Source organism: Lissotriton vulgaris, chromosome 2_1 (genome assembly GCF_964263255.1).
Source record: "Lissotriton vulgaris chromosome 2_1, aLisVul1.2, whole genome shotgun sequence".
NCBI classification, from domain to species: domain Eukaryota; kingdom Metazoa; phylum Chordata; class Amphibia; order Caudata; family Salamandridae; genus Lissotriton; species Lissotriton vulgaris.
In genome coordinates this window covers 1,557,313,799-1,557,327,250 of record NC_141687.1, presented here as the reverse complement: position 1 = coordinate 1,557,327,250, position 13,452 = coordinate 1,557,313,799, and the positions used below count along the sequence as shown (strand labels likewise).

Here is a 13,452-nt window from a genome sequence, read left to right as displayed (position 1 = left end):
CCGCCGCTTTGGCATATCAAATATTAATGCCTACACTCCTGAACTGGGGTGGTGTGGAGTGCAAAAAAACTATGGATTTCGGCCCAGATCTCTACTGGGGTGAATGTATGACATTGTTCTGCATTCTCTTCATCAACTGTTGTTTTGCATTTGTCACCCCGAGTGGGATGGGTATGCTCAGACGTGAGTCCCATGCTCTCCACACCACTGGAATCAAGCTATCCTGGCTGAAGAGGGGTGAAACCCCGAAACCGGTCCTAGGATGCTGGATTCCGGTCCAGGAAAGACATGGCTTGGCAGTTCGGGCTGGACTGTTCCCATGAGGCACAGGGTCAAGGCTGATTTGCATATGGCCATGTCTGAACTGGGGTGGTGTGGAGTGCAAAAAAACTATGGATTCAGGCCCAGATCTCTGTACTGGGGTGAATGTATGACATTGTTCTGCATTCTGCCCATCAACTGTTGTTTTACACTCCTTTGCTGTCATATGGTTTGCTCCCCTCAATCTTTCAAGACCTGATTACCATCAGGTGGAGTGCCCTAGGAATTAACGTGTTGGGCGACTTCTTTGCAGAAGGCCAAGTTGTTACTTTTTCTGACCTTCAAGCTAAATACGGGCTCCCTACCTGGCACTTCATCAAATATTTACAAATTAGAAGCTACTTGGTTAAGCTAGGGACATCCGGAGAGGACAAGTTTGTTAAAATCCCCCTAGTGGGGCTTATTGAAAAGAAGTCTCGGATTGGTTTAATTTACCAAACACTAATCTCAGGGTTACCCGATGACCTAATTACACATAATGAGAGATGGGATAGGAAATTTGGTCATATGGGTACAGACTTAGTAACCTCCTTAGAACTGGCCAACCAGACCTTAATAACAGGGAGGCTAAGGGCCCAGCATTATATGTCAGCTTTCGACCTATACTACACCCCTGGAAAAGTCTCAAGATGGTCTAGTAGATGTGGGAATTTGTGTAGTAGATGTGGTTTGCTAGCAGCCGACACAATCCATATGTTCTTTTCCTGCCCTAAATTGGTCAATTACATTAACAACATTAAAGTTTTTTTTAGCTCAGATCACTGGCAAAGAAGTGCTTCTAACACCTACTTTAGCAATTTTGGGGGTTGACCAAACTCAAAGATCAGCAGGGAGGAACAAAGCAGAAGAAAGTCTCCTATTTATAGCTATGTCTATTCTTAGAGCGGTTATAACCTCCCAATGGATCAGCCCTCATCCCCCTACATTTGCCTAAAGGCGGGCTCGTCTATCGTCTATCGGCCATACACAACATGGAATTATCGGTCTATAAATTGAAAGGTCGTAGAAGGTCGCATCTTGGAAGACCATAAGCGCGGAGATACCCTATGGGTCGATTCTTGCGCTATACAAGAACGTAAATAAATAAAGGTGTGATATGGGCCGGAAAATTTAGGGCCCAATTACGGAATGGATTGGATGAAAACTTGCGTTTTGCTCATTTTCTCTTGTTTTAAGATAGTCCTGTCAGAATACAATTTTTTCTTTTCTCCATTTTCCTTTCTCTGTTCTTTTCGGACCCTTAGTATTGCTGGTATAATTTGTGTAACCTTTTGCTTTGCCATAACTAATGTCTGGTTGTAAAATTCAAAGTAATAAAAATTTTTAATTAAAAAAAAAAAAAAAAAATAAAGATTCTACAACACAGAACAGAACTTGCCTACCCTTTTTTGTTTCCAAAAAAGAGTCTTTAGTAAAACCTGGTAGAATGCAAGACTTGCCCCCAAAAAATCTATGGACAAGACAGTTCAGTACTAAAGAGAGCCAGTAAGAGGAACATCATCTGACACAGTATATGCAAACAATACTCAAGCTTATTAATAATTTGTTACTATTTGCGGGTGTGATTATGGTTAACGTTTGTTGCAATAATATTAATAAATATGTGCTAAAAACCACATGCCCCTCCAATGGCTCAATGGTACACAAGTATGTGGCAGGTCCTCGCCATGGAAATTGTAACTCATAGATTAAACATATAAAAGGGAAATTCACCCACATCTGGCAGCCTTTCATACTCTACTTTGAGACTGGAACACTCGTGCTTCACACCTCCTAGGCTCAAGGCCCTTCAGCTTTTTGACAGAGCCTACCTGTCCTGCCCGATTGGCTAGTCACCGCTCCTTGCCTCAAACTCCTCTCATAGGTCCTCCCAGGATCACTATCTGTCCCAGATGGCTATCTTTAACCTGCAATCTACTGACTTTTTTTCCATGCGCATTATTTTCTTTGTCCTGTTGAATGTTTTTCCTGACCATGTTGAATTGATTGTTCTTAGCCCCCCCCTAAGCCCTTTGGCGATCCTGCAGTATTAACAGAAATGTAAAACAGCTATATTATGGCTGGTGGCCTTAGCGGTGCAATGTAATGGGATACTGGATCCTTGAGGAATCTAAGAAATGTTTTTTCATTGTGTTTTTTGTAAATGGAAACTGATCATAAAGAGATGTTGGAGTAAAAATAAATACGTGCTAACAAAGGATTCTGAAAGAAGTTTGAAACTGAAGGAAGATTTAAAGGAAGGTGTATGTTTATATTCTTTTTGTTTTCACCAAATAGGACTGATAATATCACTCTTAATGATTCCTCCATTTGCGGTACAGGCATTTTTAATAGATACTAATAAGGTAAGTAATAAGATATTGTAACTCACCTTTCTCAATATCGTCCATTGGAGAGGTTGGAGACATTTTTTCTTTAGGTGGTGAGCTTTTGGCACTGCTGGGAGTCTTATTTGCAATCCGCATTTGCTGCTGCTGCTGTTCAATCCGGGACTGAGCTTTACTGCTTCCTTCAGCTCTGTATGTGAAAAGATGATGTCCATTACTACTGCAACAGTTTTATTACAATCTGCTAATCCAGTGAAAGGCCATATTTCAAAAGAGAATCATGTTTGGTGATGTGCAATTCAAACACTTTGAATTGCACTTTTGAACTTCACTGATCTTTCCGTCACTAGCATATACATTAATATGAAATGAAAGGTACTGCACCATTACAAATACATAAGTAGGATGCACTTTGATCATGTTTAACAAGCTGGTCCTGGTTTAGGTAAGCACAGAAGGGCAAAAACTTATAATTTTAGAGAGACAAATTGTAAACCTAGCTCCAGATGAGGGAACGGGATGAATAAAACTTCCGCACAGTACAATGGATCCTGGCTGGTACGAAGACATCATAAAAACTATCTCTTTCCCACAGGACACTGGTTGGTACAAAGACATCATTAAAAAAAACTATCTTTTACCTGAAAATGTATGCGGTTCTGGTCAATGGTCTTTTAGCCTTCTTCAGGATATTCAAATATTTTTTAGGTAAATTTAACTACGGCCACTATGCAGGATTGCAAACGTCGTGCTGCCAAGCCCAAAGATCTCAGGTTAGGATAATGTAACTGTCCTTGCATCCTGGATAGCAGATACAGTTTGCATGGCAGCTTTCACTGAGATCTTATAGACTGACGAAGCAGCTCTGGACACCACCACTGTCATGGCCACTCAGGAGCAATAAGAATAACCGACATTTGAGTACCTTATCTTCCTTACAACTGCTTGAATCAATAGTAATGTCAGAAAAGCTCTGAACTTTTTTCTGACTAGTCTATTGTTCTCTACAAAGAATCGGCGGAGGAATACTAACCAGTACCAAGCTGCTAAGGTTTCCAATGAAGGAGTTCTGGATCTGGTGCCACCCAGCAAGTTAAGGTAGCGATTAGTGGTTGTGTTTGTCTGGATGATAACTTTTGGCCATAGTTGGACACTGTACAAAAGCCAATTATTTGTAAATGCATCGCTCTCAATTCCAGGACACTGATGTAAGAAAGATGTTCCTTGGTCGACAGCAAGCATTGCACCATCAAGACTTATAGATGAGCTCTTTAATCCAGCAGCAACACATCTGCCACAATGGCGAGCTGAAGGGAACTGATCCTGAAGAAAGGAGATTCCTTTCAGGAGAATGATCCTCTTCCACCACAGATGGAATTAACCTGTCCTCCCACCAGTCCCACTGATCCTTTGAGCAGTGTTGCAGAACCCTATTGTGAAGTCTTGCAACTGGAACAATGAAAATGCAAGAGGCCATTGATCTGACACTACGGTGGAAAAAAATCCCACAAGCAGCTGAAAAAGGAGTTTCATGAAAATCAAGACCTTTCGGAAAAATGGCAGACATGCCCTACTACAAAGGATACGTTACTACTCCCTCTGTGTATGAAGCAGTCCTTACGATGAGAATCTTTACAGGAATTGCCATGAATTTCTAGAAGTTGATTTGGAGGCCCAGACATCAAAATAGCACAGTTGTTTTGAAATCTCGATGTGCACTCTGTAATGTCTTGGCTTTTATCAACCAATTGACAAGATGACCACAGTTGTAGAGTTTTTTTCTGCAAAGATGTGCTGCCACTATTGACATTCACTAGGAAAAAGATTACAAAAAAATGTTGCACTATGTCCACTGCATAGGTGCTCTCTAAAGTGGTAGTTGCCTCCCTGTCGCCTAGCAATTTCCACAGTAATGTATAAGAATGTGTAAGCAGCATCCAAGAAGTATTGTATAAAATGTGGTTTCTTTCATACCAATCCAAGTTCATTTATTGTAACCAAATTCCAAGCAATTATGTTAAATACAGTGAAGCAGCCTAAATGAATACACATGTAAATTACATATCTAATGGTAAACACCCCTAACATTAGTTGGAGTGCATCTAAAATGGTGGTATTCAATACAGATTAGAGCAATGTATCTCATACACATGCGATTGAGGAATCTGATGAAAGCACAGGCAACATGTGTTTCACAACTCCTGTAGCTTTTTCAAGGCTGTAACAAAACAAGAAAGAGGATAATCTTCATCAAATGAGGAAACTTACAATTGTCCTTCACTAAAATATGCAATGAATTATCATGACAGGTAGCATATGTCCAAATAGTTTTTGTTTACATATCAGTTCATCCTGAGAAAACTGTGCAACTTGGAGTTAGAAAATGACATATTACTTTCAACCTTCCAACATGAAGAATTAAATACAACAGAGTTAGAACAATTATGTATTTGTTTCTACCTTACATCATGAAGAGAAGTAAAACACTTCCACTTATTGCTCATATATAATGTGTTGATCTATTTACAATGGAGAAAATATTTACCAAACAATATTTAGAGCTAACCCAAATCAGTTAAATGAATAAGTCACATAAACATGGCATATGTGCATTACTACATTTACTTATCTTCCCTAGACAAAAGAGAACCAAGACCACTCAAGACAATTATGCGAGACAATCATATGGCCTTAACTATAACTGACCATGAGGCGGCTTTTTTATCCAAAGCATTCTTTTTTACCATCATCATGTACCCCATTACAGAATTCAATTCATTGAGCACCTGACCTGTTGGTATAAATATGAAAACGTATGTCCTTCACCCTAATGTGATCCTATTCTGTTTGCTCTTCCATTCTTAACTTCTCGCAGCTAATGCTGATGGCAACAGGGATTAGTGTCAATAATATGACTAAAGCTGCAAGCCATTCAGATAATCAAACGATAAATATAATACTCAATGATTAAGGACAACTCACTATGCATCATTATTGAGCATTATTTAGAAAAACATGGAAGGAATTGTACAAAGTATCAAAGAGGTGTGCAGTTCCTAGTGAGAGGGACGGGGAAAGGGAGGTCTTTCTTCGTGTCACAGGCCACTACCCCTGCAGATAATGTGCAGTCTGTCCCCTAACAAAAGCCACCAAGACAATCTCCCTAACAGAAACTTGGACCTGGAGGCAAAACAGTCATACCAACTCACCTGCCCTTGCCATCTTCAGTATATAGGTATGACAACTCGCCCAGCAAAAACAAGGATGACCGAATAGAGGAGCAACATCAGATGTAGAAAGCCCAACACAAAGATGTGTGCACATTATGATGAACATAACCACACCTCAAACGACCTACATTGGACCATCCTGGAAGCCTTCCCAAATATCTCAAAAGAAGCTTTATTTAGGAAGGAACAATACTGGGTTTTCAAACTCATCTGACACCCGGGGTCTCAACGACGACCTCCTTTGGGCTGAATTAAAACTGTTATAGATAATGCACTACACCTTACTTCCATCATCGGGCTATCATCCCTCGCACCGCAGTAATATGGTATTATCGGGTGCCTTATGACCTTTTAGGCACCCGACAAGGTCGTTGAGATACTCCCCCCACTAACACAGGCCCCCTATGAGGCAGATCCGTCCTATCAGCCAGGGTCCTGCACAGGCTACTAAGACCTTGTTAATCAAGCTCCTTCCTAAGCCGCTAGGCTCATTGTTTACCCTTTAAACCCTGGTATTTTCCCCTAGTGGGTAATTCCACCTACCAAAACGCAATTTTCAACTAAGCGTTTTGACATTCTTGTTTCTTAACATGATGCCAATGCATTATTGACACCCATAAACGTCCATTCGCAGTCGCCTATGTTGCCCGTGGCTTACATTGCTTACATGCTCCCCAGTCTTAATTTCATTATTATTTTTTTATCAATACCTTTGAGCCCATTTAGCGGCAGCAATTACAGCCACTATCTATACACCTTTTATGAAGTTGCATTGAAATACGTAAAACAAACCAATGCGTCTTTGCGTATTTCTAACCACGATGCCTACACATAATTGATGCCTATAAATATCCATTTACAGTTGCCCTGGACTCCATAATTATGCCCCCCCCCCGTCTTACTGTTGTATAAATATTCCTGGGCAAGTCCAGCGGCAGCAAGTACAGCCACTGCTTATACATTGACAGAAAGTTATTCAAACTACTACTCCCAAGATGGCCGCTCTGGTCACCATTCTAGCGCCGGGATGCTTCCGACGTCTCAACGCGTACTTAAGGATTGGACCCGGAAGTAGCCAGCACAGGCCCAGAGCAAGGGTAGGATAGACAAATGTCTGCTGCCACCCTTTTGTAAGTATACAGCTTCCCTGACGCATCCACACCGCATGGACACCTGTAAGCCTTGCACTACTGCTTGTCTTTTGACCACCATACTCTTCTTACACCCACAGAGCAACGACATGCTCTGCCTCCCCAGTCAGCTGTAGGCACGCATACCATCGGTGAGTCATAATATGTCGCTACTTTTGCACTCTGGTTGTTTTAGCATCGGAATTAGCCGTTTTTATCTAAGTGTGCGCTTTGTTTGGGTAATGCAATTACTTTGGGAACTTATGAGCATTTCCATCACTCTGCGTGTCATGTGCGAATACGTCCCGCTCACCACCATGGCACACGCCAGTGCTTTTGGCTGCAGTCACGTCAATGCGGAGGTTAATCTACTGAGCATTCTCTCACCTGGCTTGTCGTGTGCTAGAGTCACACCTACCTCTATGGCACACGGTCAGCCTTTTGGCTCAAGGCATATTGCAGCTAGGATTTTTAAATATTTGGATACACTTGCACCCCTTGTCCGACAAACCAGCACAGTGTAAATATGAGGACCTCCTCGCAAAAGTGTACAACATCAGTTTTTGCCTGTGAAACTAGCTTTTGACCACCATTGTATTCACAGCCTTAGTACGGTACTGCCTTAATAGGCGTACTCAGAGCACACTAGCGCACCAGTGTCTTTAACATCCTTCAACAGAACTAAGTAATGAGTGTTGTATAGCATTTTAGGACCCTACTGTAATTTTCCAGATTCATGCCATAATATAGGTATAAATCACCAGATCCTTATATAGGCATAGAAATCATAACCATATTTAGACATAGCTCATGCAGTCCAAATATGGCAGGGCTACTTCCACTAGTTCCTAAAATCCACAACGATTTCTTGGAAAACTCTGCTTCAGTAGCTAGGGACTTCCCCTTGCTTGAATACTGACTTGTCGAAGAACTCATGGAGTTTTCAAAGAACTGAGACTCTTTAATGACGTTATTATGTCCACCTTTACGTCAAACTCGGCACCTTCAAGGTGTAAATATGCCCACACTAACCATAGCAAACACAGTGGTTTGGAGCAGTTCGACTAGCTACTTGCCCGACGCATCCTGCTACATCAAGTGCCGAAGGAAGCCGACCCTCCAGCAGACGCACTGAGAGAGACACTGTCTTTTCTCTTGCTGAGAAATCCAGCTCCAGTGTTTCCAAGCTAGCCTTGCGGGTTGTTGGGAAATCGAGTCCTGAGCCTGACCTTCATTCTAAACCAAGGTACGGAGCTGATTAAACCCTTAGAGAAATCTTGGATAGATTCTTGGCAAAGAATACTACATTTATGCTACACCTCACTTTCTCCTTCCCTCGTATTAGGCTTAGGTTAGGTACATCGGGGTAGGCGTATTTTAAAAGCACCAGTTGAGTGCTTTCTAGCCTTTGTTATTTATGTATGTATTTATCTATGGTCTAGGAGCCATACAATGCTCTTACAGTATTATTTTATCCTACTCTTACTGTACGCATTATACCTTGCAACCAGTACTACGATTCTAGCAGTTCATTTCTTCTGCATGAGAAAGAAGACTGTTCAATAAATACTTTTTATTGAAAACGCCCGTCTATCTAATCTACTTCTCTGCAAACTCTGGTGAAACGAAGCATGCACGAATGACTGAGTAAAATATATATTTATTGTTTCCACGACTCTGACGATCAGTTTTATCTTGGGGAAACAAAGTTGTCATGTTTATGCGGTTCTCAGAAACTAAATCCCTTCTTGTGAATTCGAGAAAGTTTATAGTGACCGCTGAGCTAGCTGGCACTCACAATTAAGTCTAACATATTCGATAGAGACATGGCAGACATAAGTTTTACGTCACATCTATAGGATATATTATTCCAATGCGCAGAGCCTATTGGGAATATAGGAACTACACTACAAGAGAAGCACTGGCACTGTGAGATACCACACCAGCATGTTTTCCTCCCCTTTTTCCACCAGATCTCCAACCCCGGTATAAGTCTCTAGGGTAACTTTCATTGTGTCTGGTTATCAGACTTAATCACTAGAATCAGACTTACGACAGTGAACCACTCACTTTTAGCTTTTCATGGTCCTGATGAAGTGCCATCTGACCAGTTAGGGGCAAAACCGGCACAAAACATGTTGACCCACCACACCAGCCCTGTAGGAACATTATATCCATTTAGGGCTCCAACAATTTTTAATTAAGCCTGAGCTACCACAGTTATAAAAACATATAAGAATAGGACAGCTCTAGACTTATTTTAACCCACCTTCCTGTGCACTACCCAGCTCTCACACCAGCACGCACGCTACAGCTTCTTCAAAAGAGCCCCGTTTACGGGAGCCCGTCGATAACTGCAGCACCGGCCCGACGAGGAGCTTGGCCCAATGATGAAGCATGACATCCTTCAGGTGTGTGAGGGCATCAGGAAGAAAGACCTCCGTTTCCCCGTCCCTCTCACTAGGAACTGTATACCTCTGGTACACAGCTCTATTTGGAGCTTGTGAGCAGGACCCGTTTAAATACGGCTCCTGGTCCCCCTTGTTTTTGATATATAGGAATTGTCCAAAAACTAATTCGCGCCCCCGCAATGCACTGCTGATGACGTCACATATTATATCATTCATGACATGCTCAGTGACATCACTGATGACATCTCAAATAACATCACTGATGACATCATCCAGTGACTTTCTATAAAATGTAAATATGTTTTATATATATATGCCATAGTGTACTGAAGAATGAATGGGTGTATAGGAGTCAGGATGGATGATTTAGTAGGTGTGTGACTGACTGTATAAGTGAGTGATTAATTGAGTCTTACTTAATGCATGTGTTAGCGACTGATACAGACATTCACACAGTTTAGGTTGTCAGTTGGTGTGTAAGTGGTTGCATCAGTTGGTGAGTAGCTAAATGAGGATCTATATGGGGTATTGATAGGTTGTCTGAGTATCTGTATGGGTGCCTGAGTGTCTGTGTGGGTGGGTGGGTGGGTGGGTGGGTGGGTTGGTGTGTGACTGTTTATAGACGTGTGAGTGGATGATTCACTGGGTGTATGTGTTCAAGACTATCTGTGAAGGGCGTTATGGCAGGGGGAGTGTGTGTATGGGTGTGTTGGTAAGTGAATGGATGCCTCAGTGGTACATGTGTGAGTAACTGCATATGTGAAAGGCAGTATATGTGAGTGTTCAAGTGCATAAATAACTATATGTGAGTGACTGATTGTGAGAGTGCCTGTATGGATCAGTTTGTGCTTGTATTAGTTATTGTATTAGAGTGTAAATATGTGTTAGTATATGTTTAAATAAGTGAGGTGGTATGTGTATAACTGTAGAGGTGAGTAAATGAAAGTGTGATTGATTATTTCCATGACTGACTAGGTGTGTGAATAACTATGAATGAGAGGCAGCGTGTGAGTGTCTGTATAGATATGTGTCTGTATCAGTCATGTAGCTGTGTCCCCCCTCCCCCCCTCCCCCCCTCCCCCCCCCCTCCCTGTAAGCATAAGCGCAACCGGAATGGGCTGGTCCGACGTACGCCACTTCAGCTTGTGGGAAAGTGTCTGCCAGAGCGGCGCCCCTCACCCTGCCACGAGGCGGCTGTCGTGACCGCCAGCCTCCTCAGTCGATCGTTGGCTTCCATCACACAGGCCCCCAGCGGCATAGCACCGAGGACTTATGTCTGTACAAACTACTGCCTTCGATATACACTGCGGACAGCAAGGCTCACAATTCACATTGAGTCGCGATTGCAGATGACGCAGTCCAGTAAGCAACAGACATTGCTCAAGTCATCATCGACAAAGTAGATCCCACACGTGCAACTGTGTCCTGAGTCCTGAATGGCAGTGACCCCAAGTATGAGGCACCGACCACAGCACCAGACTCCCTTCGAGCAGTGAGACATATCACTCAAAAATTGAATAGTGGCAGAATTCAATAGACAAAAGACATTGCTCCGAGTGCGCCCCACCCGGACCACGCATCATTGCAGGTTACGTACATGCTGTGCGCCAAAAGGTACCACTAACTAACGGCACCATAAGTCATCGCCACGTGGCCATATTGAAGCAGAATTAAATAGACAAAACATAGCTCCGAGTGCGGCTCATCCGAACCACGCATCATCGCGGAATACGTACTCGCTCAGTGCTAAAGGTACTACGAACTCAGTGCACCATAAGTCATCGCCGCCTGGCCTTATTTACGCAGAATTCAATAGACAAAAGACATTACTCCGAGTAAGGCCCCCCCCTGGACCGCCAAAGGTACTACTAACTCAGTGCACCATAAGTCATCGCAAGAAAGAGTGAACAGTTTTATGTCAGCAGTAAGACATACTATCACTCGAAAATCACCCAAAAATACTTATAATATGAAAAAAACCATCGTAGTACATTAACGATTACAATGCGGTGATTTAGAAGACGTGGAATGCAAATATGGACGTACAATATGTTGCAGATAACTAAATTGCGGTTTCTTATGTCACGTCATATATTACCAAGTCTGAGTAGATCGAATTGAAAGAAATGTGGGAAAAAAAGTTCACAGGAGAACATACGTAGCAAAAAATTGTACAGCTTCAGCTTAAAGATGCTTTCACATCGAGAAATTAGATCCTACGAATGTTCACATTGATAGACATCTGCAAGTTTATATATGCAAAGTCAAGCGTATCATCTGGATAAGTCTAGGTCTTGCTGCAGCCTGAAATGGAGTTTTAATATAAATGATATACAACAACTGTGATGATATAGAGTTATGTTTCTTTGGTAGTCAAGAGAAGTGTACAGAAAATAACAGTTTGACAAGTGTAGGTGTTGAAGAAGAGATGGAAGAGAATAGTGATGTAAAGTGTCAAAAATAAATAAGATTTAAAGTAGTTCCTGGTGAAAATCCCAAGTATAACGTCCCTCAAATCTACACAATATCCTTTTAGTATCCTTACTTCAAGAACTTGTTTTATATCACATGGTGCCATTGAACCTGAACTACGGAAGCCGATCCCACATGTGTAACTGTGTCCTGAATGGCAGTGACCCCAACTTCGTGTCAGCAACCACAGCACCAGACTCCCTTCGATCAGTGAGGCATATTTCCATATGCAAGGCCAGCAACACGTAGTCCCACTAACCCTCTTTAATCCCTACAGATGATCTTACGACTACAAACACTGGTGAACAAAAACTGACCAATATAAGTACCAGCATGATAATAATGGCTCCTTCGAAGCGGCTCGGACCATTCCCTCCATAAACAAGAACCCTCTGCATATTAGGTGAATTTTACTTAACACCAGGTCTGTGGCGAAACACAAAACTCACTTAGAGTGTTTGATACAAGTAGAGGAAACTTGGGCAAATGAAAACAGTGACCCTGACTGGCACCTAGCAATTACAACCGGATACATCGTCGCTAACTCGGACAGAAGAGGGGCAAAGGGTGGTGGAATTGCGATAATTTATCGATCCCAGTACACAGTTAGATTAACTCCAGAATCTACCTTAGACGCCGAAGCAATGTCTTTCAGCATAAAACTTAACATAGAAGTGTTTCCAGGTCTGTTAATTTACAAAACCCCTGGTACCAGATCCTCTTTTTCTTGACCTCCCTCCAGACATATCTGGAGTCATGTTTAGACACAGAATCTTTCACCATACTAGGTGACTTTAACTTCCATTTGTAAGATAATAATCCGGACACCATCAGTCTATTAGATACATTAGTTTGTTTTGAATTAAATCAAATTGTCTGTGAGACTACACATCTAGCAGGGCATACATTAGATGGTATCTACACCAGTAACTCTCTTATAGAGGAAAGTCTGCCCTATTCCTTGGTCCGACCATTCTGCAGTGCATTTTACCATCATGCTAGCGATATTAAATGGTGGGTGGAGGATTAGACCCTCGGCTGTCAAACATCGCGCCTGGAAGTCAGTCAGCAAAAACGATTTTATATCAGCACTAAGTGAAAGGCCTGCAATTCCTACTGACTCTAATCAAGCTGGGACAGTGTTCCACAACTGGCTAAATAGAGCAGCAAACATTGTTGCACCAGAAAAGATAATGCGATCGACAAAAAAAAGGCCTTGTCCCCCTTGTACTCTGCAGACTTCAAACTAGCTAACATTAGGTGCAGGCAAAAAGAACGCATCTGGAGATCTCAATATAAAACTGCACAAAGGAAAGTTTATTGTGCTGCACTTGAAGAAGAACATAAGTTACTTACCTGTAAACTGTGGTTCTCCAGTATTGGTGTCTTTCATAGATTCACATGCTTGAATATTCCCCGTCGTTGAAGTGGGAGTCCCACGGTACATAAAATAGCAGAAATATATGTATGTATAAGTAAAATCATTATAATAATAATTATAAAAAATACATATACATAAATAAAATACAGTAAAATATCCATAAAGCTCAAAAGTACCATA

General features: G+C 41.9%; 1 protein-coding gene across 1 annotated transcript in view; it reads right to left on the bottom strand.

Annotated features, from left to right (window-relative positions):
* EAF2 (ELL associated factor 2) overlaps window positions 1-13,452 on the bottom strand; it is a 207,955-nt gene that overhangs the window by 79,467 nt on the left and 115,036 nt on the right. The window contains exon 4 of the mRNA XM_086957444.1: window positions 2,693-2,838. Coding sequence (XP_086813570.1) covers window positions 2,693-2,838 — 146 coding nt within the window. The remainder of the gene's footprint in view (window positions 1-2,692; window positions 2,839-13,452) is intronic.